General features: G+C 40.5%; 1 protein-coding gene across 6 annotated transcripts in view; it reads right to left on the bottom strand.

Moving 5' to 3' along the window:
* The window catches only part of PMS1 (PMS1 homolog 1, mismatch repair system component), a 653,312-nt gene that overhangs the window by 83,156 nt on the left and 547,799 nt on the right, over positions 1–22,357 (bottom strand). For all 6 annotated transcript variants that reach the window (XR_011022768.1, XM_068244909.1, XM_068244906.1 and 3 more), the window contains one exon: positions 5,658–5,792. Coding sequence is in view for 5 of the 6 variants with exons in the window: in XM_068244909.1 (XP_068101010.1) it covers positions 5,658–5,792 (135 nt within the window). In the remaining variant the exon portion in view is untranslated. The remainder of the gene's footprint in view (positions 1–5,657; positions 5,793–22,357) is intronic.

Raw genomic sequence — 22,357 nt, forward strand, 5'->3', positions numbered from 1 at the left:
AACGTGTTTCGCAGGTGTGGTCCTGCTTCATCAGGCAAACAGGAGTATAACTCAATGGGTCTAAATGCAGAAGTGAGCGCCTCTGTCACTTCTGCATTTAGACCCATTGAGTTATACTCCTGTTTGCCTGATGAAGCAGGACCACACCTGCGAAACGCGTTGCACTAAGTGGAGTTCAATAAAAAAATTTGTATTGATATATTGTGACAAAATTGAGTTTTATATTTTTGACAGAGTAACCAAGCAGCTCAGGGTGACCCAAACTACTAGGAATGTATAGGGGGATAAAAGGAACCAAAAAGCCCTCCTACTAAAAAAGCAAAGCTTGGTGTAATTGCCTTCTTAAAACAGAAGGAAATTTACAATAATTCAGTTATAAGTAAACATTTGTGGTTACCCACAATGCTCTACCACTAAATATGCAAATTATCCCTTTTCGCCCTTGTAAGCCAAGCAAGCATCCAGAACCGCTGGTGTATAGCAAGCTTATAGCTTTCAGTTTTACACAGCCATATCAAACCCACATGTAGACAGCCTGTTTCGGACTTTTGGTCCTCATCAGTACATGGCATGGATTGATAAGGCTGTATGAAATAGGGCTTGGACGAGTACAACAGAGTAACCAAGCAGCTCAGGGTGACCCAAACTACTAGGAATTTATAGGGGGATAAAAGGAACCAATAATCCCTCCTACTAAAAAAGCAAAGCTTGGTGTAATTGCCTTCTTAAAACAGAAGGAAATTTGCAATAATTCAGTTATAAGAGAACATTTGTGGTTACCCACAATGCACTACCACTAAATATGCAAATTATCCCTTTTCACCCTTGTAAGCCAAGCAAACATCCAGAACCGATGGTGCATAGCAAACTTATAGCTTTCAGTTTTACACAGCCATATCAAACCCACATGTAGACAGCCTGTTTCGGACTTTTGGTCCTCATCAGTACATGGCAGGGATTGATAAGGCTGTATGAAATAGGGCTTGGACGAGTACAACAGAGTAACCAAGCAGCTCAGGGTGACCCAAACTACTAGGAATGTATAGGGGGATAAAAGGAACCAAAAAGCCCTCCTACTAAAAAAAACAAAGCTTGGTGTAATTGCCTTCTTAAAACAGAAGGAAATTTGCAATAATTCAGTTATACAGTGGAGGAAATAATTATTTGCCCCCTCACTGATTTTGTAAGTTTGTCCAATGACAAAGAAATGAAAAAGTCTCAGAACAGTATCATTTCAATGGTAGGTTTATTTTAACAGTGGCAGATAGCACATCAAAAGGAAAATCGAAAAAATAACCTTAAATAAAAGATAGCAACTGATTTGCATTTCATTGAGTGAAAAACGTTTTTGAACCCTCTAACAATAAAAGACTTAATACTTAGTGGAAAAACCCTTGTTTGCAAGCACAGAGGTCAAACGTTTCTTGTAATTGATGACCAAGTTTGCACACATTTTAGGAGGAATGTTGGTCCACTCCTCTTTGCAGATCATCTCTAAATCCCTAAGGTTTCGAGGCTGTCTCTGTGCAACTCTGAGCTTGAGCTCCCTCCATAGGTTTTCCATTGGACTAAGGTCCGGAGACTGACTAGGCCACTCCATGACCTTAATGTGCTTCTTCTTGAGCCACTCCTTTGTTGCCTTTGCTGTATGTTTTGGGTCATTGTCGTGCTGGAACACCCATCCACGACCCATTTTCAGTTTCCTGGCAGAGGGAAGGAGGTTGTCGTTCAGGATTTCACGATACATGGCTCCGTCCATTTTCCCGTTAAAGCGATTAAGTTGTTCTGTGCCCTTAGCAGAAAAACACCCCCAAAGCAAAATGTTTCCACCCCCATGCTTGATGGTGGGGACGGTGTTTTGGGGGTCATAGGCAGCATTTTTCTTCCTCCAAACACAGCGAGTTGAGTTAATGCCAAAGAGCTCTATTTTGGTCTCAGCAGACCACAGCACCTTCTCCCAGTCACTCACAGAATCATTCAGGTGTTCAAAACTTCAGACGGGCCTGCACATGTGCCTTCTTGAGCAGGGGGACCTTGCGAGCCCTGCAGGATTTTAATCCATTGCGGTGTAATGTGTTTCCAATGGTTTTCTTGGTGACTGTGGTCCCTGCTAATTTGAGGTCATTCAGTAACTCCTCCCGTGTAGTTCTAGGATGCTTTTTCACCTTTCTCAGAACCATTGACACCCCACGAGGTGAGATCTTGTGTGGAGCCCCAGAGCGAGGTCGATTGATGGTCATTTTGTGCTCCTTCCATTTTCGAACAATCGCACCAACAGTTGTCACGGGAATGGATTTTCCCGTTCATTGATCTCCGGGCGAGCGGGCGGCGGCGTGTTTACTAGCGGCGGGCGGCGTGTTTACGAGCGGGAGCGCGGACAGCGGCGGGAGCGCGCAAAGTACGGATTTCTCCGTCCCTGGGGGTTAAAGGATGGAAAAAGGGACGGAGAAATTCGTACGGGCGGGGGGAAAGTGGTTAAGAAGGCAATTACACCAAGCTTTGTTTTTTTAGTAGGAGGGCTTTTTGGTTCCTTTTATCCCCCTATACATTCCTAGTAGTTTGGGTCACCCTGAGCTGCTTGGTTACTCTGTTGTACTCGTCCAAGCCCTATTTCATACAGCCTTATCAATCCCTGCCATGTACTGATGAGGACCAAAAGTCCGAAACAGGCTGTCTACATGTGGGTTTGATATGGCTGTGTAAAACTAAAAGCTATAAGCTTGCTATACACCAGCGGTTCTGGATGCTTGTTTGGCTTACAAGGGCGAAAAGGGATAATTTGCATATTTAGTGGTAGTGCATTGTGGGTAACCACAAATGTTCACTTATAACTGAATTATTGCAAATTTCCTTCTGTTTTAAGAAGGCAATTACACCAAGCTTTGTTTTTTTAGTAGGAGGGCTTTTTGGTTCCTTTTATCCCCCTATACATTCCTAGTAGTTTGGGTCACCCTGAGCTGCTTGGTTACTCTGTTGTACTCGTCCAAGCCCTATTTCATACAGCCTTATCAATCCCTGCCATGTACTGATGAGGACCAAAAGTCCGAAACAGGCTGTCTACATGTGGGTTTGATATGGCTGTGTAAAACTAAAAGGTATAAGCTTGCTATACAGCAGCGGTTCTGGATGCTTGCTTGGCTTACAAGGGTGAAAAGGGATAATTTGCATATTTAGTGGTAGTGCATTGTGGGTAACCACAAATGTTTACTTATAACTGAATTATTGCAAATTTCCTTCTGTTTTAAGAAGGCAATTACACCAAGCTTATATTTTTGAGGGAGGTAAGTCCACCTGAACATCCCCCTCTTTTAGACGGTTTTTAAACGTTTTTATTCTACTCTGGCGCCTCTGTACACCAAGCCTTGCTGAAATTTTGATTCCACCCTCGGTGGAGGGGTGCTACCCTGTTTCCTATCTACAGAGAGCGACATCTTAAAAACCTGAGTGGGGTCAGGTTCTAATACTCCCCACCTGCACTTGAAGTGGTTGCCTATGGGTAACCCATGTTTGCGAGTATATCTAAATATTTTGCTTTTAACCACAACCAACTTAACAATACTACACCATATTGGGCTCTCGATTTCTCTTTGTTCTTCCAACCATATACTTCTCGTTTCAGGTTCCCTTTGACTGAAGGGATATTTAGAATATCACATGTAAGGTAATTTGCTCATATGTACAATATTTTATTATATCCATGGCAAACAAAAAATGATATTTTATTTACATGAGGCTATCACAGATAATAATTAACACATGGATGGTAAGTGTTCATTACCAAGCAGCACCTAGCATGGAAATGATCTGCAGGGAAAGCCTGTTGGGCAAATTCAAAGGCACAGTAGGTAGACATGCACCTGCAGTACCAGAACAACCAAGGGCTGAAAGCGATTACACTATCTCTTCTATGCTAGAAAGAGATATCAGTTCCACATAATTATGCAATTACATGTTAGCAGGGGCAGAGTGTGCAGCCTATCTTATGTACCCTCCTAACCAATACTATTTGACTTGGGAGCTACAATACCGAAAAGGTGGCCACACACCATACAATTAAAATATCCAATGTTACACCAATTGGATAAATATGATTGGTTGTGCAGGAAAATTAAAAAACATTTTTTTTCTAGAAATCTGAATTTACCATTTTTATTTGAAAAAAAAAAGAAGATTGGGAGTGTTGTATTTTCCTGATCAATATATATGAAAACTGAATGGTGTAGGGTAGATTGACAATTTCTTAACTAACACAAGCAATTGCAATTTTTTCTGAGTTTTTAATCATTTTTATCGTAATTGAGGAAAAACTGAACATGTGTGATGTACATTGTTCAGATTTTTGAAATGCTGCAAACACTCAGAAAAATTGATTGCAATTCTTGAATTGAAAAGATATTTATAAAATTGTATGACATGTAGCTACATATAAGGTGCATACACACATCAGAGTATAGTCTTTGGAAAATGAAAGATCACAGACCAATCTTACCCCCTTTCATGTAGTATTAGAGCCATACTCTACACAGTCTTTTCTATGGAGCTGAACTCCACATCAGAAAAAAATCTTTGCAAAATGCTGCACACACAGATGCTGTACAGACACAAAAGATCAGTATCTGCAAAAGATCTGTTCCTGCCAAAAATCCATTCCTGCAAATTGCAATGATAGTCTATGAGATCTGCAGATCATCATACACACATGATTTAACTGACATTCATCTGCAGATCAAGCAATCATCCACAGATCTGAAAATCCATCCTGGTGGATCTGATCTGCAGATGAATGTCAGTTAAATCATGTGTGTATGATGATCTGCAGATCTCATAGACTATCATTGCAATTTGCAGGAATGGATTTTTGGCAGGAACAGATCTTTTGCAGCTACAGATCTTTTGAGTGTGTGCAGCATCTTTTTGTGCAGCATCTTGCAAAGATTTCTGTCTGATGGGGAGTTCAGCTCCATAGAATAGACTGTGTAGGTATGGCTCTCATACTACATGGAAGGGAGTAAAATAGGTCTGTGATATTTCATTTTCCAAAGACTATAGTATGATGTGTGTATGCACCTTTAGAGTGCTCTGGGCTTACATTTTAGAATCCAAAAGGTAAAATCAGGCTATCAGTTGGATGCCCATTTGAAATTTTAGTAGAAGGGATGACACCACTTCAACAAATATAAACAAATTTGAAAATTATTCAGTGGAAGATGATCTTTTCTTAAATACTCCAACACTAATACATAAGGATCGTGAGAAGCTAAAATCCAGGACAGTTAGGAGGTGGAATTGGCTGAAATGTCCCATTGTTGATTACAAAGTACACTGTACTTTGCAAAGATGGACAGTCTCTCTCTGCTGAATATTGTGCGCAATTGTGCATCCTCAATTAAATTAATTCTCTGGAACATCTCTAAGATTTGTTTAAAGTCTTTTTTAAAGTCTTCTAATAAATTCATGATTCCACTATGCCAGGTTTTTTTGTTACACAAAAAAACAGTATTTATTGACACACTCAATATCTCATAATATCAAAATAAACATCAAGTAGTGATCTTCATGCTGTGACTATAATTTGTAATATTGTATTGATAGTTTTTTTGAATTCTTGGAGAAATTACCAAGTAAAACACAAGTCATAACTCATGAAAAGCAGATACCTTATTTAGTAGCATTACTTGAGTCTTATCTGGAGTCATGTTCACATCAACGGTTGCAGGGGGAACATTTATATTCATGAAAAACACTGGATAGCAATGTGAAGTCATGTTCTGGCTACAGTATGACCGAACCATCTAAAAAAAATAAATACATAAAAGTATTATTGAAAAGAAAACAGCCCAAAAATATATTTAAAGGTGGCCACACTCTATACAATAAAATGTTCAGATTCTGTGGTAACTCACATTTTTATTCTAAGTAAATCAATTGGGAGTGGTGGATTTTTCTGATCAATTTTTATGAAAATTGAATGGTGTAGGGTAGATTGTCATTTTCTTAATACATACCCCCAAGCAATTTTCTTAGTGTTTTCAATTATTTTTTTCATAATTGGGGAAAAATTAAACACGCATGTGTGGTATATTGGTCAGATGTTACAATCAATCAAAAAAAATATTGTAATCCTTGAAAGGAAATTTAAAAAAATTGTATGGTGTGTGGCCACCTTTAGACAATCAACCATTCTGTATAAACATTTGAATTTCTTGCCCGGTACAATATTGTTGACACTTAGTGAAGATGGGAGGAGATTAACATTATTAAATATTCTTAAAGGGAACCTTAACTGAGAGGGATATGGATGTTTCCTTTTAAATAATAGCAGTTGCTTGTCAGTCCTGCTGATCTATTTGGCTGCAGTAGTGGATGAATCACACACCAGAAACAAGCATGCAGCTAATACAGTCTGACTTCAGTCAGAGCACCTGATCTGCATGCTTGTTGAGGGGCTGTGGCTAAAAGTATTAGAGACACCGGACCAGCAAAAGAGTCAGGCAACTACTATTATTTTAAAAGGAAAAATCCATATCCTTCTCAGTTTAGGTTCCCTTTAAAGATCTGGTGAACATGTTGACTTCATATTGCATCTAACCATAATCAGGGGAGTGTTAGGGTAGTAGTATACTAAATTACTTACACATATCAATAACCCATGCTCATGATGCATACATATTTTATTGATCATAATTGTATCAAAACAGAAATAAATATATCTATTGACATTACCCTCCCTAATTAAAATTATGCTGGTTTAAAATCATGGAATGCTCCTCACACCCACACATTTCACGCATGCAGCTCACAAGTACTGGCCAGTTTGTTCCAATGCCGCTTAAGCCCTTAAAGGGGCACTATGGCAAAAAAAATTGTAAAATGTAAAATATGTGCAAACAAACAAATAAGAAGTATGTTTTTTTCCAGAGTAAAATGAGCCGTAAATTACTTTTCTCCTATGCTGCTGTCACTTACAGTAGGTAGTAGAAATCTGACAGAAGTGACAGGTTTTGCACTAGTCCATCTCTTCATAGGGGGCTCTCAGCAAGTCTTTTATTCTTTATAAAGATATTCCCTAAAAAGGATTTAAACAATGATGCTGGCAAACTTCCCTGCTCACTACACAGTTTTTTGGCAGTTGGACAGAGCTTTTGAAAATAAATAAATCCCTGAAAATCCCCCCATGAAGAGATGGACTAGTACAAAACCTGTTGTTTCTGTCAGATTTCTAATATCTGCTGTAAGTGACAGCAACATAGGAGAAAAATAATTTATGGCTAATTTTACTCTGGAAAAAAACATACTTCTTATTTTTGTACATATTTAAAATTTTACCATTTTTTGCCATAGTGCCCCTTTAAACACTTCAGCCCGCAGGTTGTTTTCACCTTTTGGACGAGAGGAATTTTTACATTTCAGTGCTTCTCTTTTTCATTCTCCAATAACTTTATAACTATTTATCACATCCAAATGATCTAGATTTTTTTTTCTGGAGAAATTTTTTTTTTTGCCCATTTTTTTGTTTGCCCATTTATCCTGGTTATCCGAACATTTCAACTATAATACAATGCCTACATTTAAAGGATACTCGAAGTGACATGTGACATGATGAAATAGACATGTGTATGTATAGTGCCTAGCACACAAATAGCTATGCTGTGTTCCTTTTTTTCTTTCTTTCTCTGCCTGAAAAAGTTAAATATCAGGGTATTTAAGTGGCTGACTCAGTCAGGAAGTGACAACAGTGTGACGCTCACAGATAAGAAATTCCCCTTTTTACCTCTTTCTTGCTCTCAGAAGACATTTTCTGCTAGGAGAGTGTTTTATAGTTGGAATTTCTTATCAGTGAGGGTCACACTGTAGTCACTTCCTGTCTGAGTCAGGACTGAGTCAGCCACTTACATACATGTTATTTAACTCTTTCAGGCAGACGAAGAAAAAAAAGGCACAGCATAGTTATTTGTGTGCTAGGCACTGTACATACACGTCTATCTCATCATGTCACATGTCACTTCGGGGATTCTTTAAACTATAATACAATCTCTTTGGAAATAAAGGTGTATTTTTTCTATATTTTGACTTTTGTTTTCTCGTTGTACCCTAGCAATAGATGCAAGCCCTTATTTGCAAAAATAACCATAATATACCCTTATACAAGGCATACATATTTAAAAAGCGGAGTCCCTAAGGTAACAATTTATGTATTCTATTTAAAAGTCTGTCCCTTTGTTTTCTTTTTACAAGCTTTTACTTTTGGTGCAGAATACATATAAATAAACAATTTATTGCTTTGTCACAGTTTGTGTCAAAAGAATACCCAAGACATAGACCTCAACACCCTAAAATCTATTCTAGAACTTCTTTTTTCAATAATTTTTTTATTTCAGAATCAAGATATATACAGAGTTATATCATATGATGCATAACATTAATTGCACTTGGATAAAGAATATATTCATACCTATCATATAGTAAACAAATCCATCTTTGCTGTCCATGTATTGACATACTACAAGGAATACCATTACCTTTCTTCTACTAGCATGTACTAGGAGGAGTCTGCAACCCTCCAGTCGCTACCAAAAATAGATAGCCGACCGGGGCATTACAAGTCCCCCCCCAGCTGGAGTGAGAGGTGCAGTGGTCAAAGACCTACCTATCACACTGCGAATATAGGTAGACACTTAAAATTTGTGAAGACTAGAGATATAAATAGAATTCCATGATAGGAAGTATCTGGTAATGGTGGTAATCTAGGATAATCTCTGTACAGGGGTTGGACAAAATAATGGAAAACACCTAACATTTTGGCATCATAATCTTTGAACATGTTTTAAGCAATCAAAACTTGACATATGTTAAATCTTTTTTGTTCATTATTTTTGTTATTTGATATGTTTAATTAAAATAATTGTTTTTTACAGATATTTAAACCAAAGTTGGTTAGAATTTATAAAAATGGCAGATTTTACAAGACTTTAAAGAGACTCTGTAACAAAAATGTCATCCTTTTTTCTACTATCCTACAAGTTCCTAAACCTATTCTAATGTGCTCTGGCTTACTGCAGCACTTTCTACTATAGCCGCCTCTGTAATAAATCAACTTATCTTTCCTCTGTCGGATTTGTCGCCCTGTGTCTGGAAGGCTGCCAACTCTTCAGTGTTGTTGATCTGTTATGCACGCCCCCCCCCCCTCCACGCCCCCTCTATGCACACTCCTGTGTTATTTACATTAGGCAGCCTCTCTGCTCTCTTGTCAGTGAGAGAAGAGAGCTGCCTTTTACAAGCTGGATAAAATGTCCTCTGAACTGGCTGGGCTGTCACATACTGAGGAATTACAGACACGGGCAGAACTGTCTGCAGGAAGAAACAATCAGCCTGTTACTCTTCAGTGGATGATAGCTGCATGGGGAAGAAGGTAAACACACAAATGATCTTGTGAGATTCAAAAGGAAGGCGGTATGCAGCCTGCTTGTGTATGGATGTATTTTTCTATGTGTGGACATACTGCACATCAACCTACTTCTGGTTTTGGTAGCCATTTTGTTTGTTTATAAACAAACTTTTAAAAACTGTTTTTGACTACTTTTAATGTGGCGGGGAGCGGCAAAATTGTAACAGAGGGGAATAGGAGGTGTCCCCAACGCATTGGTATGTTTACTTTTGTGCGATTTTAACAATACAGATTCTCTTTAAAAGAGGCCAAATTGTTGGTACTCGTATGGCAGGTGCTACTGTAACAGAAACTGCCCGAATGCTTGGCATTTCAAGAGGTACTGTCTCAAAAGTAATGACTGCCTTTGAAAGGGAAGGAAAAACGTCCTCAGCAAAGCACAGTTGTGGCCGAAAGTCGAAGTTGTCTGAGAGAGACAGTCAGAATCTAAATGGAATTGTTAGAAAAGCTCGCAAGACCACGGCTCCTAAAATCACTGTAGAGCTGAATGAACACCTACAGAACCCAGTTTCCACAAAAACTGTTAGTCGGGAGCTGCACAAATCTGGATTCCACAGAAGAACTACAATTAGAAAACCTCTGCTCTCAAAGACAAATGTTTCAAAGCGTTTAGAGTGGTGTAGAAACCACCAGAATTGGTCCCTCGAGCAATGGAAAAATGTGATTTTCTCTGACGAAGCATAATTTACCTTATTTCCGACCTCCGGCCGAGTGTACATTTGGAGACAGCCGAAAGAAGCATTTCATCCAGACTGCCTTCTCCCAAACGTAAAACATGGCGGGGGTTCTGTGATGATCTAGGGTGCTATTTCTTGGAAATCCGCTGGGCCAATGATTTCCCTTCATGGAAGAATTAACAGCCGAGACTATTTAGGAATTTTGGGCGACCACAGTTCCTTCTATGGTTTAAAGGGGAACTTCAGCCTAAACAAACATACTGTCATTAAGTTACATTAGTTATGTTAATTAGAATATATAGGTAATATAATCTTTTACCCACCGTTTTAAAAGAATAGGCAAATGTTTGTGATTCATGGGGGCTGCCATCTTTGTCATGAGGACAGCCATCTTTTTGGTTGAAAGGAGGTGACAGGGAGCATGAGACACAGTTCAAACTGTCCAGTGTCCTGATCACCCCTCCCACCAGCACACGCTGGGCTTCAAATGTCAAATTCAAAAGGTAAAAAAAAAAAATGTCACCAAAACAGCAGAACGAAAACAACAACATCAGAAATCCCATTATGCTTTGCACAGCATCAGGGGAAAACTGCCCAGGCAGTTTTCTTCTGTGCAGCTAAAAATGAGGCTTGTATAAGAGAAACAAAGTTCTGATGCTGTGAAACTGTTAAAGAAACACCAAGCTTTTTTAGTTCTGCTGAGTAGATTTTTAGTCCGGAGGTTCACTTTAACAACTGTTTCCAAAGGGGAATGCCATCTTTCAAGATGATAATGCCCCAATCCATACAGCTAGAATTGTTAAAGAATGGCACGAGGAACATTCTACTGAAGTTAAGCATCTCTTCTGGCCACCACAATCCTCAGACCTCAACATTATTGAGCATTTATGGTCGTTATTATAGATTCAAGTAAGAAGTCGATTTCCGCCGCCATCGTTTCTAAAAGAACTGGAGGGTGTTTTAACTGAAGAATTGGCTAAAATTCCTTTGGACAAAATTCATAATTTGTATGAATCAATACCTCGGAGAATTGAGGCTGTAATTGCAGCAAAAGGTGGACCTACACCATATTAAAATATAATTTGTTGATTTTCAAGGCATTTCCATTATTTTGTCCAACCACTGTATATCTCAAAGCTTATAAGTCACAACCAATAAGTATTTTTCATCTGGTATTTTAATGAAATAAAAGAGATTCTAATTATCATGGGTATATCTACAACTTAGTAAAGATGACATTGCGAAAAACTAGTAATATTACCATAAATCTTAAACCATGTAACATAAACCATAAACCACCACTTGTTCATACTTGAAAACAATAGGTTAGTTTTAGCAGCATTGACAGATACATGTTATTAGTAACCCTTTATCAAGAGTTTAGTTTGAGATTGAGATTCTTGGCCTACAGTAATTTTCAATAGTTAAATTGCATCTAAAAGAGGATTGTTTTCCAATTGCTGACTACTGTATGGCGAGAGGCAAGGACTAACTGGTAGATAGAAAGTCTATGTTCTATCTCAATAAAATAATGTTGAAGGTAGCAAGGTAGTGTTGTTGGATATATACCGCCGTTTCTTTCAATAAAGACTGTGCTATTGGGGACTCCTAAAGCATGTGAAGTAAGGTTCCAACAGAGGAAGAGCAGTGCCAACACAGTGGAGATATATCTGGGTTGAATGAGGCTAGTCTCCTAGGAGTCAAGTACAATTTAGTGATACTTTTAAAGAGACATTCCCAGCGTGATATACATTTGCAGCTGCATGATCATTCTATAGGATGAGATTAGTTGATCAACAATAATTTGAGTATGAAGATCGTAAGACCAAATTTGAGAGTATTTAGATAATGGGGAAATCTGAACTGAGTTGAGTTCAGCATAGCATGTTGAAATTACTCCCCTCTGAGGAACCTTAGCATTAGAGATGGCCTGAACGCTTTGCATTCGAACGCAAACACGCAAACTATATGTGAGTTTGACCCGCCCCCTATACTACATCATTAGAGTCATCTTTGACCCTCTACATCACATTCAGCAGACACATGGTAGCCAATTAGACTACACTCCCTCCTGGAGTCCCCCCCCCCCCTTATAAAAGGCAGGCAGCGTTGGCCATTTCGCTCACTTGTGTGGCTGCAGTAATTAGAGAAGGGAAAGTTTGCTGCAGAGACATTAGGGGAAGCTTAGTTAGGCTCTTGTTAAGCTTGTTAACTTGCTCCTACTGATACTTATTGCTACAAAGCACCCCTCAACAGCTCTTTTGAGAGCTAATGTTGTTCTTGTGATCTATTTTTTTTGTGTGTGTCCCACTGACAATTACATATACAGCCCTGTCAGTCAGTCGCAGCTGGCCCTTGGCCCCTTGCTAATTCCTACTGTGCCACTGCCAGGCCTAGCACATTCAGTGCCTACCTTTTCAGTGCACATGTGTGACAGCTGCACATTTGTAATACCAATCACTGCATACCTGTTCATGTTTACTGCACCTGTGTGAGAGAAGCACGCAGTGTTATATACCAGTCACTGCACTTGTTCACGGTACCTGTGTGTGTGACAGCTGCACGTTGTATTGATACCAGTCACTGCATGCCTGTTCAGTACACCTACGTGACCGCACGCAGTGTTATATTATATACCAGTCACTGCATACCTGTTCACGGTACCTGTGTGTGTGAAAGCTGCACATTTGTAATACCAGTCACTGCATACCTGTTCACTGCACGTGTGTGACCGCACGCTTTATATACCAGTCCGTGCATACCTGTTAACTGCACCTGTGTAACCGCACATTGTTGTACCAGCAGTCACTGCAACCTGTTCACTGCACCTGTGTAACCGCACATTGTTGTACCAGCAGTCACTGCAACCTGTTCACTGCACCTGTGTAACAGCACATTGTTGTACCAGCAGTCACTGCAACCTTTTCACTGCACCTGTGTAACCGCACATTGTATTAGTCAAGTCAATATGGACATAACAAGAGGCAGAGCCAGAGGCTGGCCACCTGGCAGGTCTGTTCGAGGTCACGCTGTCGTGATTTTGTGCGGCCCTCGACCAAAGTACAGTGTTCAGAAGAAGGCACGTGCCATAAACCCCCAATATTGTCAGTAGTTGATTATTTAACACAGAACACCTCATCTTCCTCAGCTTCCGCACAGAAGCGTGACATATCTTCCTCCTCCTGCTCTGATTCTGGCAACCCACTTAACACTCCGTCGGCAGCCATCACCAAAGTGCCATCATCCCAGGGCTCAGCGGTGTGGAAATTTTTGTGTGTGTCTGCCTCAGATGAGAGCAATGCCATCTGTACTCTCTGTCACCGAAAATTGAGCCGTGGAAAGACCAAGACCCGTGCGTAGGGACAACTACCTTATGAAGGCACATGATTACAAAGCACAAACTGCAATGGGATGACCACCTGAGGAAAAGCAGCACACAAAAGCAAAGACACACACCATAGTGTAAGATACCATCACGCAATTATTTCTCATATAAGGCGATACCCAAACTGTACTGTGATGTTGAAAGGCAAGTGGTGCCGTCTCTGGCACACAGCGTTGGGTCAAGGGTCCATCTGACCACAGATGCTTGGTCTGCAAAGCACGGTCAGGCCTGCCCCAAGACTAAGTCAGTCCCCACACAGCATCTCTGCTTGAAGGCCGCTTGACTGCCTTCTCCTCCACTACCAACAGGGTCCAGGACTCCAGGTGGATTCCTGAATTTTTTTTGGTGAGTGTGCATGCCTGCCTAATTTTTCTGGCTGCACTGCAGCTGCAACAGCAAAACAAAAGGCATGTACATGTGTCAATTCTCCTTTGTGATCGTTACCTTGCTGTGGTGAAGGGGCTTGCGTATCACAATGAAGCAATGACCGGCTAAATGAGTGTGTTGGGGGGCAAACCTGACCCAAGATAATAAGGTCATTGCTTCATTGTGGACAGACCAAATTCGATCAGCTGGACACTCAGATCAGTGTTGTTCTGTCATTGAGCTACCACAGCCCGACCATATGGGCTTGAAAACCGCCATCACCTGCACTCTCGCCATGGTGTGCACCAGTCCAGCACAGCCGTCACTACACAAATAGCTGTTTGCGGTGCGTTACAAAGTGAGTTTAGTCTGTCAGTGTGAAGCAGTACACTAATTCCACTACCTGATTGATGTATACACATGCAAGATGTTTTAAAGCACTTTAGGCCTACAATTTAGCATGCAATATGATTTCTGCAATTAAAACGCTGCTGTGCGTCAAATCCTGAATTTTCCCTGGGACTTTTGGTGTGTATCCCACTTCGCATGTGTTAGGCCACTTGAAACATCTTTTCCATCACTTTTGTGGCCAGCATAAATGTTTCTAGTTTTCAAAGTTCGCCTCCCCATTGAAGCCTATTGGGGTTCGCGAAAGTGAACTTTTGCGGAAGTTTGCGAACCTAAAATTGGAGGTTCGAGCCATCTCTATTTAGCATTCAGCATAGTGACAATTTTAGCAGTGAATTCTGGAATTGTAGCTTTCTTTGTTTTAAGAAAGCTCAAGACTCTCTGGCTTGTAAATAATGCTAATGTGGGGAGGTGAAAGTCACATTTTAGCTCATCGAGTGTTTTGAGTTTCTCGAGACAATTAATTCCAGCTTCTATAAGAGGGTATATAACCAAGTCGTCAATAAGGATGCTTAATACTGACAATGGAAGACGTGGGGAAAGTTTGGGAAGGTAGGGTGGAGGATGTTTTATAAGTTATAAAGCCTTGAGAGTGCTTTGAATTGTCAGAAATTCAACCTAATAAAATATAACGTAAAAGAGCTCTAGGTGGGTTGCGTAATAATTTTTGTTCTAAGGAAACCCATTTCTTACCCACGGGACTAGACCACCAAGAATAAGCACATTCTAGGTTACATGAGTAATATTAATTCTCTATATTAGGGACAGTATGAGAGCAACGTCATCGTCAAAAAGACTGATAACCTAGACCTTTGATATTAGGGGAGGATCTGATCCATTGAGCTAATGTCGCCATGATAAGCACAAATATACAGGGGTTGGACAAAATTATGGAAACATCTTGAAAATCAACAAAATATATTTTAATATGGTGTAGGTCCACCTTTTACGACAATTACAGCCTCAATTATCCAAGGTATTGATTCATACAAATTGTGAATTGTTTCCAAAGGAATTTTAGCCCATTCTTCAGTTTAAACACTTTCCAGTTCTTTTATAGATGATGGTGGCGGAAATCGACTTCTTACTTGAATCTCTAATAACAACCATAAATGCTGAATAATGTTGAGGTCTAGGGACGGTGGTGGCCAGATGAGCTGCTTTAAGCGGAATAAAACCCAGAATTTGTTCTTTGCTCTAAAAGATTATTTACAGCATATAATATACTAACACAATTTATTTTTTTTGTAAAACAGCATTCAAAGGGTTACATCACAGGGCTGACTCTTTCTTCTGCAGGGAGAACCCGCATCCGAACTTCTGTTAAGCTTATCCTGTGTACACATTCTTTACTTGATACATTTATGTAAACATTCTCTGGCTGTGCAGGACTTCAGCTGATGAGTCCTGGGGTGAAACACAGGTCAGAAATCACTGGTGGCTGCATTCACAACAGAATTACAACAGTTATGAATAAAATGCACCAGCAGCTTTAAAAATAAATTAACTGAACTTTGGGAAGTTATAATGTCTAAATGAATAATAATACTTGTGCACAAAAGCAAATATGATAATTGTATGGGTTATAAAGAATAGGAAAACACATTTCTGTTGAAAATCTTGTCAGAGTTTTAAACCGCTTTAACTTCATTAGAATGTCCCTCGTGCCATTCTTTAACAATTCTAGCTGTATGGATTGGGGCATTATCATCTTGAAAGATAGCATTCCTCTCCAGAAACAGTTCTTGAACCATAGGATGAACTTGGCTGCCCAAAATTCCTAAATAGTCTCGGCTGTTAATTCTTCCATGAAGGGAAATCATTGGCCCGGCGGATTTCCAAGAAATAGCACCCTAGATCATCACAGAACCCCCGCCATGTTTTACGGTTGGGAGAAGGCAGTCTGGATGAAATGCTTCTTTCGGCTGCCTCCAAACGTACACTCAGGCGGAGGTCGGAAATAAGGTAAACGATGATCTGTCAGAGAAAATCACATTTTTTCACTGCTTGAGGGACCAATTCTGGTGGTTTCTACACCACTCTAAACGCTTTGAAACATTTGTCTTTGAGAGCAGAGGTTTTCTAATTGCTGTTCTTCTGTAGCATCCAGATTAGTGCAGCTCCCGACAAACAGTATTTGTGGAAACTGGGTTCTGTAGGTATGCATTCAGCTCTGCAGTGATTTTAGGAGCCGTGGACTTGCAAGCTTTTTTAATAATTCGATTTATAGTCTGACGGTCTCTCTCAAACAACTTTGACATTCGGCCACAACTGTGCTTTGCTGAGGACGCTTTTCCTTCTCTTTCAAAGGCAGTCATTACTTGAGACAGTGCCACTTGAAATGCCGAGTGTTCGTGCAGTTTCTGTTACAGTAGCGCCTGCCATACAAGCACCAACAATTTGGCCTCTTTGAAAGTTTGAGAGATCTGCCATTTTTATAAATTCTAACCAACTTTGGTTTAAATATCTGTAAAAAACAATTATTTTAATTAACCATTTCCCCTCTGACGGGATGAGTAACTACGCCCCTGCAAAATGCCACAACTCTGTGCAGGGGCCTAGCTACTATGTTCCTCCGTGTCGCTCCCCCCCCCCCCCCCCCGCGCTCGGTACTGCCGCTCATTACCGCCGATTGTTAGCCGCTAGATCAATGAATGGGAAAACAGTTCCCAATTATTGATCTAATTTCCCATGTGAATGGCTTCAGCCGTCTACTCAGATGGCCCTGCCATTCACAAATCCCAGCCATGTAGTCATTCCGTTTCTGTACCAATAGTACGGAGACTAAATACACCACTGAGGACATCTTGTGGCCAAATTGTAAAATTACATTCCCCCCTGTTTTTCAGTAAATAATCCCTAGTTACCTTGTTTTTCCTATTTAAATTAACCCCTGACCTTCCACAGTCCCCCATAGCTGGCAAACATTTAAAAAAAAAAAAAAAAAAAGATTACAAAAAATAAATAAATACATAAATAGTTACCTTAGGGACTGAATGTATGTCAATAGGGTATATTACTATAACTTTATAAATTATGGGCTTGTAATCAGGGATGGACGCAAAACTGAAAAAATGTACCTTTATTTCCAAATGAAATATTAGCGCCATATATTGTACTAGCGAAACATTTAAAACGTTGCAATAACTGGGACAAATGGGCAAATAAAATATGTCAGTTTTAATTCCGGTAGCATGTATTATTTTAAAACTATAATAGCCGCAAACTGAGAAATAATGATTTTTTTCAATTTTTTTCTTCTTTTTCCTGATAAAACATTTTTTTGAATAAAATAATTCTTAGCAAAAAGTACCCCCCCCCCCCCAAAGAAAGCCTAATTGGTGGCGGGAAAAAACAGATATAGATTGCTTTGTTATGATATGTAGTAATAAAGTTATAGGCGAATGAATGGAAGGAGCACTGACAGGTGAAATGCTACAGTTAGATTTACCGGTAACTGTGTTTCTAGACATCATACGGGAAACACTGGAGATGTGGCCCCGCCCATCCAATTAGTGGAAACCACCTGAAAGAGTAAAAAGTATTAATAGCCCCCACCCTCCCCTGGCTCCTCAGTTTAATGAAAGTAACCTCAAACTAAAACACAGAGAAGAGGAGAGGAAATAAGACACCTCAAAAGAAGTGTAACCCATGAACCCCCAATCCAATAGCCGTAAGAGAGTGCGACAGGAATAGAGGTGGGTCAGTGTCCCGTATGACGTCTTAAAACACAGTTACCGGTAAGTCTAACTGTAGCATTCTCTAGCCGTCATACGGGACACTGGAGAGATAAACAAGTAGTCTGAAAAGACATAGCTATGGAGGGACCACAACCCTGGAGCACTACTCTGCCAAAACGACACAGTACTGTGTGTGCACAGGTCCATAGAATTGTATGAGCAGTGAATTCTCATGTAGAATAATTCTGCCACACAACGGAGCACTGGACCCCAGTGCAGGATTGGCAATATCCCATTATAATCCTGGATTAAAAAAACTACTGCATACATGTCTAAGATTTCAGCATCTCGAATCCCTCTGCTCTGCATCCACTTATATCCTCTCTACAAGATTGTCGATCTCCACAGCCAGCATAGGTAAAGTGCCAGCCTGTACATCAGACGAATTTGAAACAGGCTCGAAGACCAATTCAAAAGAGGCTCGAAGACCAATTCGAAAGAGGCTCGAAGACCAATTCGAAAGAGGCTCGAAGACCAATTCGAAACAGGTTAGAAGTCAAAATCGAAACAGACAAAGTCAAAATCGAAACAGATTCGAAGTCAAAATCAAAACAGATTCGAAGTCAAAATCAAAACAGATTCGAAGTCAAAATCAAAACAGATTCGAAGTCAAAATCAAAACAGATTCGAAGTCAAAATCAAAACAGATTTGAAGTCAAAATCAAAACAGATTTGAAGTCGTAATCGAAACAGACTGAAAGTCAAAATCGAAACAAACTGGAAGTCAAAATCGAAACAGACTGGAAGTCAAAATCGAAACAGACTGGAAGTCAAAATCGAAACAGACTGGAAGGCAAAATCGAAACAGATTCGAAGTCAAAATCGAAACAGGTTCGAAGTCAAAATCGGAACAGATTCTCAAATTTGAAACAAGGAACTCCCTGAAAACTACCTAGAGATTCATTTCTTGAAAGTTTCCATTACCCCTTAATTGTCAATCACCATTGCTCCAGTGCAGGTTTGACAAATAATCATGTTCTAATCTTGGGGAAGCCAATTGCTGCAATGGCAACAATTCACCTTCACCCCACCTGCTGCTTAGTATTCAAGCTAGATTGCATGGACACAAAGGATAGGAGAAAAGAAAAAATAGATACAGGGAAAATCGCACTCTAATCTCAATCATATGACTGCACATCCCTGCAAACAAATGTCAGTTTCTGCATCTAGCATAGGAAACAAATGAATCCTTGAGACTACTCAGGGATTTCCTTACCCTGAAAGACTCCATTACTTTATATTATTATAATTTGTATAAATTGTCAATCACTACAGCTCTCATAGATTTAGTGCAGGCTTGACAAATCATCTTGTTATAATATTGGGGAAGCTTAATGTTGCAATAGCAACCTTTTTCGTTTTTGGCTTCTCCAAACACTATCCTATACCTCCCTCGCTTTTACTTTTAGCTTGCTATGATATAGAGAGAGAGGGAAATGATAAAACAGGTGAAATCACACTCTAAACTGCATCATGTGAGTGTATATCCCTGCAAAAATGCATCAGTGCACTCACCTCTGCTGCTGTAACAGACTGGGAAGCCTCTTGCCTATGATCCCATCTTTCCAGCATGGTCAGTGCACTCACCTCTGCTGCAGGAAAAGACTGGGAAGCCTCTTGCCTGTGATCCCATCTTTCCAGCATGGGGGAGAACAGCAGCAGCAGTTAAATTTCTTATGCTGCCTAGTTCTCCTATATTGGACTCCCCCACCAGCGCCAGCTTCCCAACCATCGCTTGTGGCCCAGGGATTTCATGCATGCGCAGCGCTGCCAAGAAGACGCCAATTCGGCGAAAGAAACTCGGCAGCTGTGGGAGAGTGCCACGATCCTTGTCCACACAAATGCATATGGAGGGCAGAGGGATCGACATCGGAACGCCACGTTCGGCAGAAAACCGGGTGATTAAAGAGACGTCACGAGCGTTCACATCGATCACCCAAGCCACCCGGTCTTTTCTTCGCCTCACCACCTAGTGAGGCTAAATAAAAATAATAAAAATTAAGGGAGCTACTCCTCTTCGGTGTTTCCGGGACAGAAACCAAATAAAACTGAGGAGACAGGGGAGGGTGGGGGCTATTAATACTCTTTTTACTCTTTCAGGTGGTTTCCACTAATTGGATGGGCGGGGCCACATCTCCAGTGTCCCGTATGATGGCTGGAGAAATTGCTCTGCTTTTTTAAGGGGAAAAACCGTTCGAGGTGAAGTGGTTAAACATATCAAATAACAAAAGTAATAAATAAATAAAAATGTCACAGATGTCAAGTTTTGATTGCTTAAAACATGTTCAAAGATTATGATGCCAAAATGTTAGGTGTTTCCATTATTTTGTCCAACCTCTGTAATAGGGAACAGAGGCATCCCTGGCGTGTACCATTTGTTATGTCAAATTGATCAGAAAGATAACCGGCGGCATTGACTCTTGCCGAGGGGGAGCTATAAAGAGCTGATGTTCTGTCGCTTGCAATGGAACTGCAACCGAGCAGTTTTGACTTATTTGCTTGCATTCAGTTGCGCATTCGCAATAAGTCTCATTGTCATTTGCAATCACTCTGCAGTTCAGAGCAGCTCAGGATGCTGGCATGACTCCTCCTATTGCTTGCTGCAGTTAAACTGCAGCCAGATAGCCCTGGATTTCCTACATGCATGTTGTTGCATAATATTGCATGTATTTGTTATGAGAGTCCTTCAGCTAGCAGCTTGTAATCAAGCTGGCTCAGGATTGAGTAATTACCATTCAGCTGTGTGGGAATTTGCATGCCTGCATCCATTGGCTGATGTCAACATAAAAGTCTGCCTCCCATTTTAGACTCTGCCCGACATAGGGTACAGCTCCCTGAGTTGTTGCTGGGCCATTCATGTGAATTGTATTTTGCATTGTTTAATCTTGTTTCTTGCTTGGACGTTTGCTGTATTCGTGGGGATACAGTGAAGTCCTTCTGATCCTGATAGCTTGGATTCTGCCATCACCACAGTGGGTACTGTTTTGGAAAGGACAGTTCCGGTGGGCAGTGCATTAAAAGGTTTGGTATTTTTGGATAGTCCCTGGAAGGTGGTGGGTATCGCTCGGAGAGTTTCAGGGGGCTTTTTCCTGAAAATCACAGTTCTGATGGGTATCACACTGGGGCATGCAGTACTTATGGGCATGGTTCTGTAGGTTCTGGTTCTGACTGGTTCGGTCTTGGTGTGACTGATTCTGGAATTTGGTCTTGTCAGGCTGTCCCGACCTTCATGAGTTTATAGTCAGATCAGTTTGCTGGATTTTCTGCATCTGATTTTCTGGTTTGGGTAGTTCAGGAGAATTATTCCAGTTTCTACAGGCATCTGGAAGCCGCCTTTAAAGGAGGGAGGTACTGTCAGGACCTCTCCTGTAGCATGTTTTGTCGGTTGCAGTGGAACTGCAACCGAGCAGTTTTGACTTATTTGCTTGCATTCGGTTGCGCATTCACAATAAGTCTCGCTGTCATTTGCAATCACTCTGCAGATCAGAGCAGCTCAGGATGCTGTCATGACTCCTCCTATTGCTTGCTGCAGTTGAACTGCAGCCAGATAGCCCTGGATTTCCTACATGCATGTTGTTGCATAATATTGCATGTATTTGTTATGAGAGTCCTTGTAATCAAGCTGGATCAGGATTGAGTAATTACCATTCAGCTGTGTGGGAATTTGCATGCCTGCATCCATTGGCTGATGTCAACATAAAAGTCTGCCTCCCATTCTAGACTCTGCACGACATAGCGTACAGCTCCCTGAGTTGTTGCTGGGTCATTCATGTGAATTGTATTTTGCATTGTTTATTCCGGTTTCTTGCTTGGACGTTTACTGTATCCGTGGGGATATAGTGAAGTCCTTCTGATCCTGATAGCTTGGATTCTGCCATCACCACGTTGGTGACTGGTAGTATTCCTTCTTGCCTTGTTCCTGAGGACGTAACTAAAGCAGCGGTTGCCATTAGTTATGCTTCTACCTTTTAGTCTTGTCTATGTCAGTGTGAATGTTTGCCATCGTTGGGGCAGCGACTAGATTGGCAAAGCATTCCGTCTGTCTGTCTGTTGTTTGTCTTGTTAATTGTTATTACTTGTGCTTTAGCTAGTTTCTTGATAAATATATTTTCAGATCTGCGATATATATTTATCCATTAGTTGAGCAGTTTGTTATTTTTCTGAATTAACATTTATGACCTTAGCCTGTTACAAACTCTGATTCCGCCTAGTCCATTGTACCGCAGCCATCTGATCTAACGTGTATGACCCTAGCCTGTTACCGACTATGTCTGTTGTGTATTGTATCACACAGCATCTAGCGTAATAGGCGATATCGGAAGCCAAGAGCTGCAGT

This window comes from Hyperolius riggenbachi, chromosome 7 (genome assembly GCF_040937935.1).
Source record: "Hyperolius riggenbachi isolate aHypRig1 chromosome 7, aHypRig1.pri, whole genome shotgun sequence".
NCBI lineage: Eukaryota > Metazoa > Chordata > Amphibia > Anura > Hyperoliidae > Hyperolius > Hyperolius riggenbachi.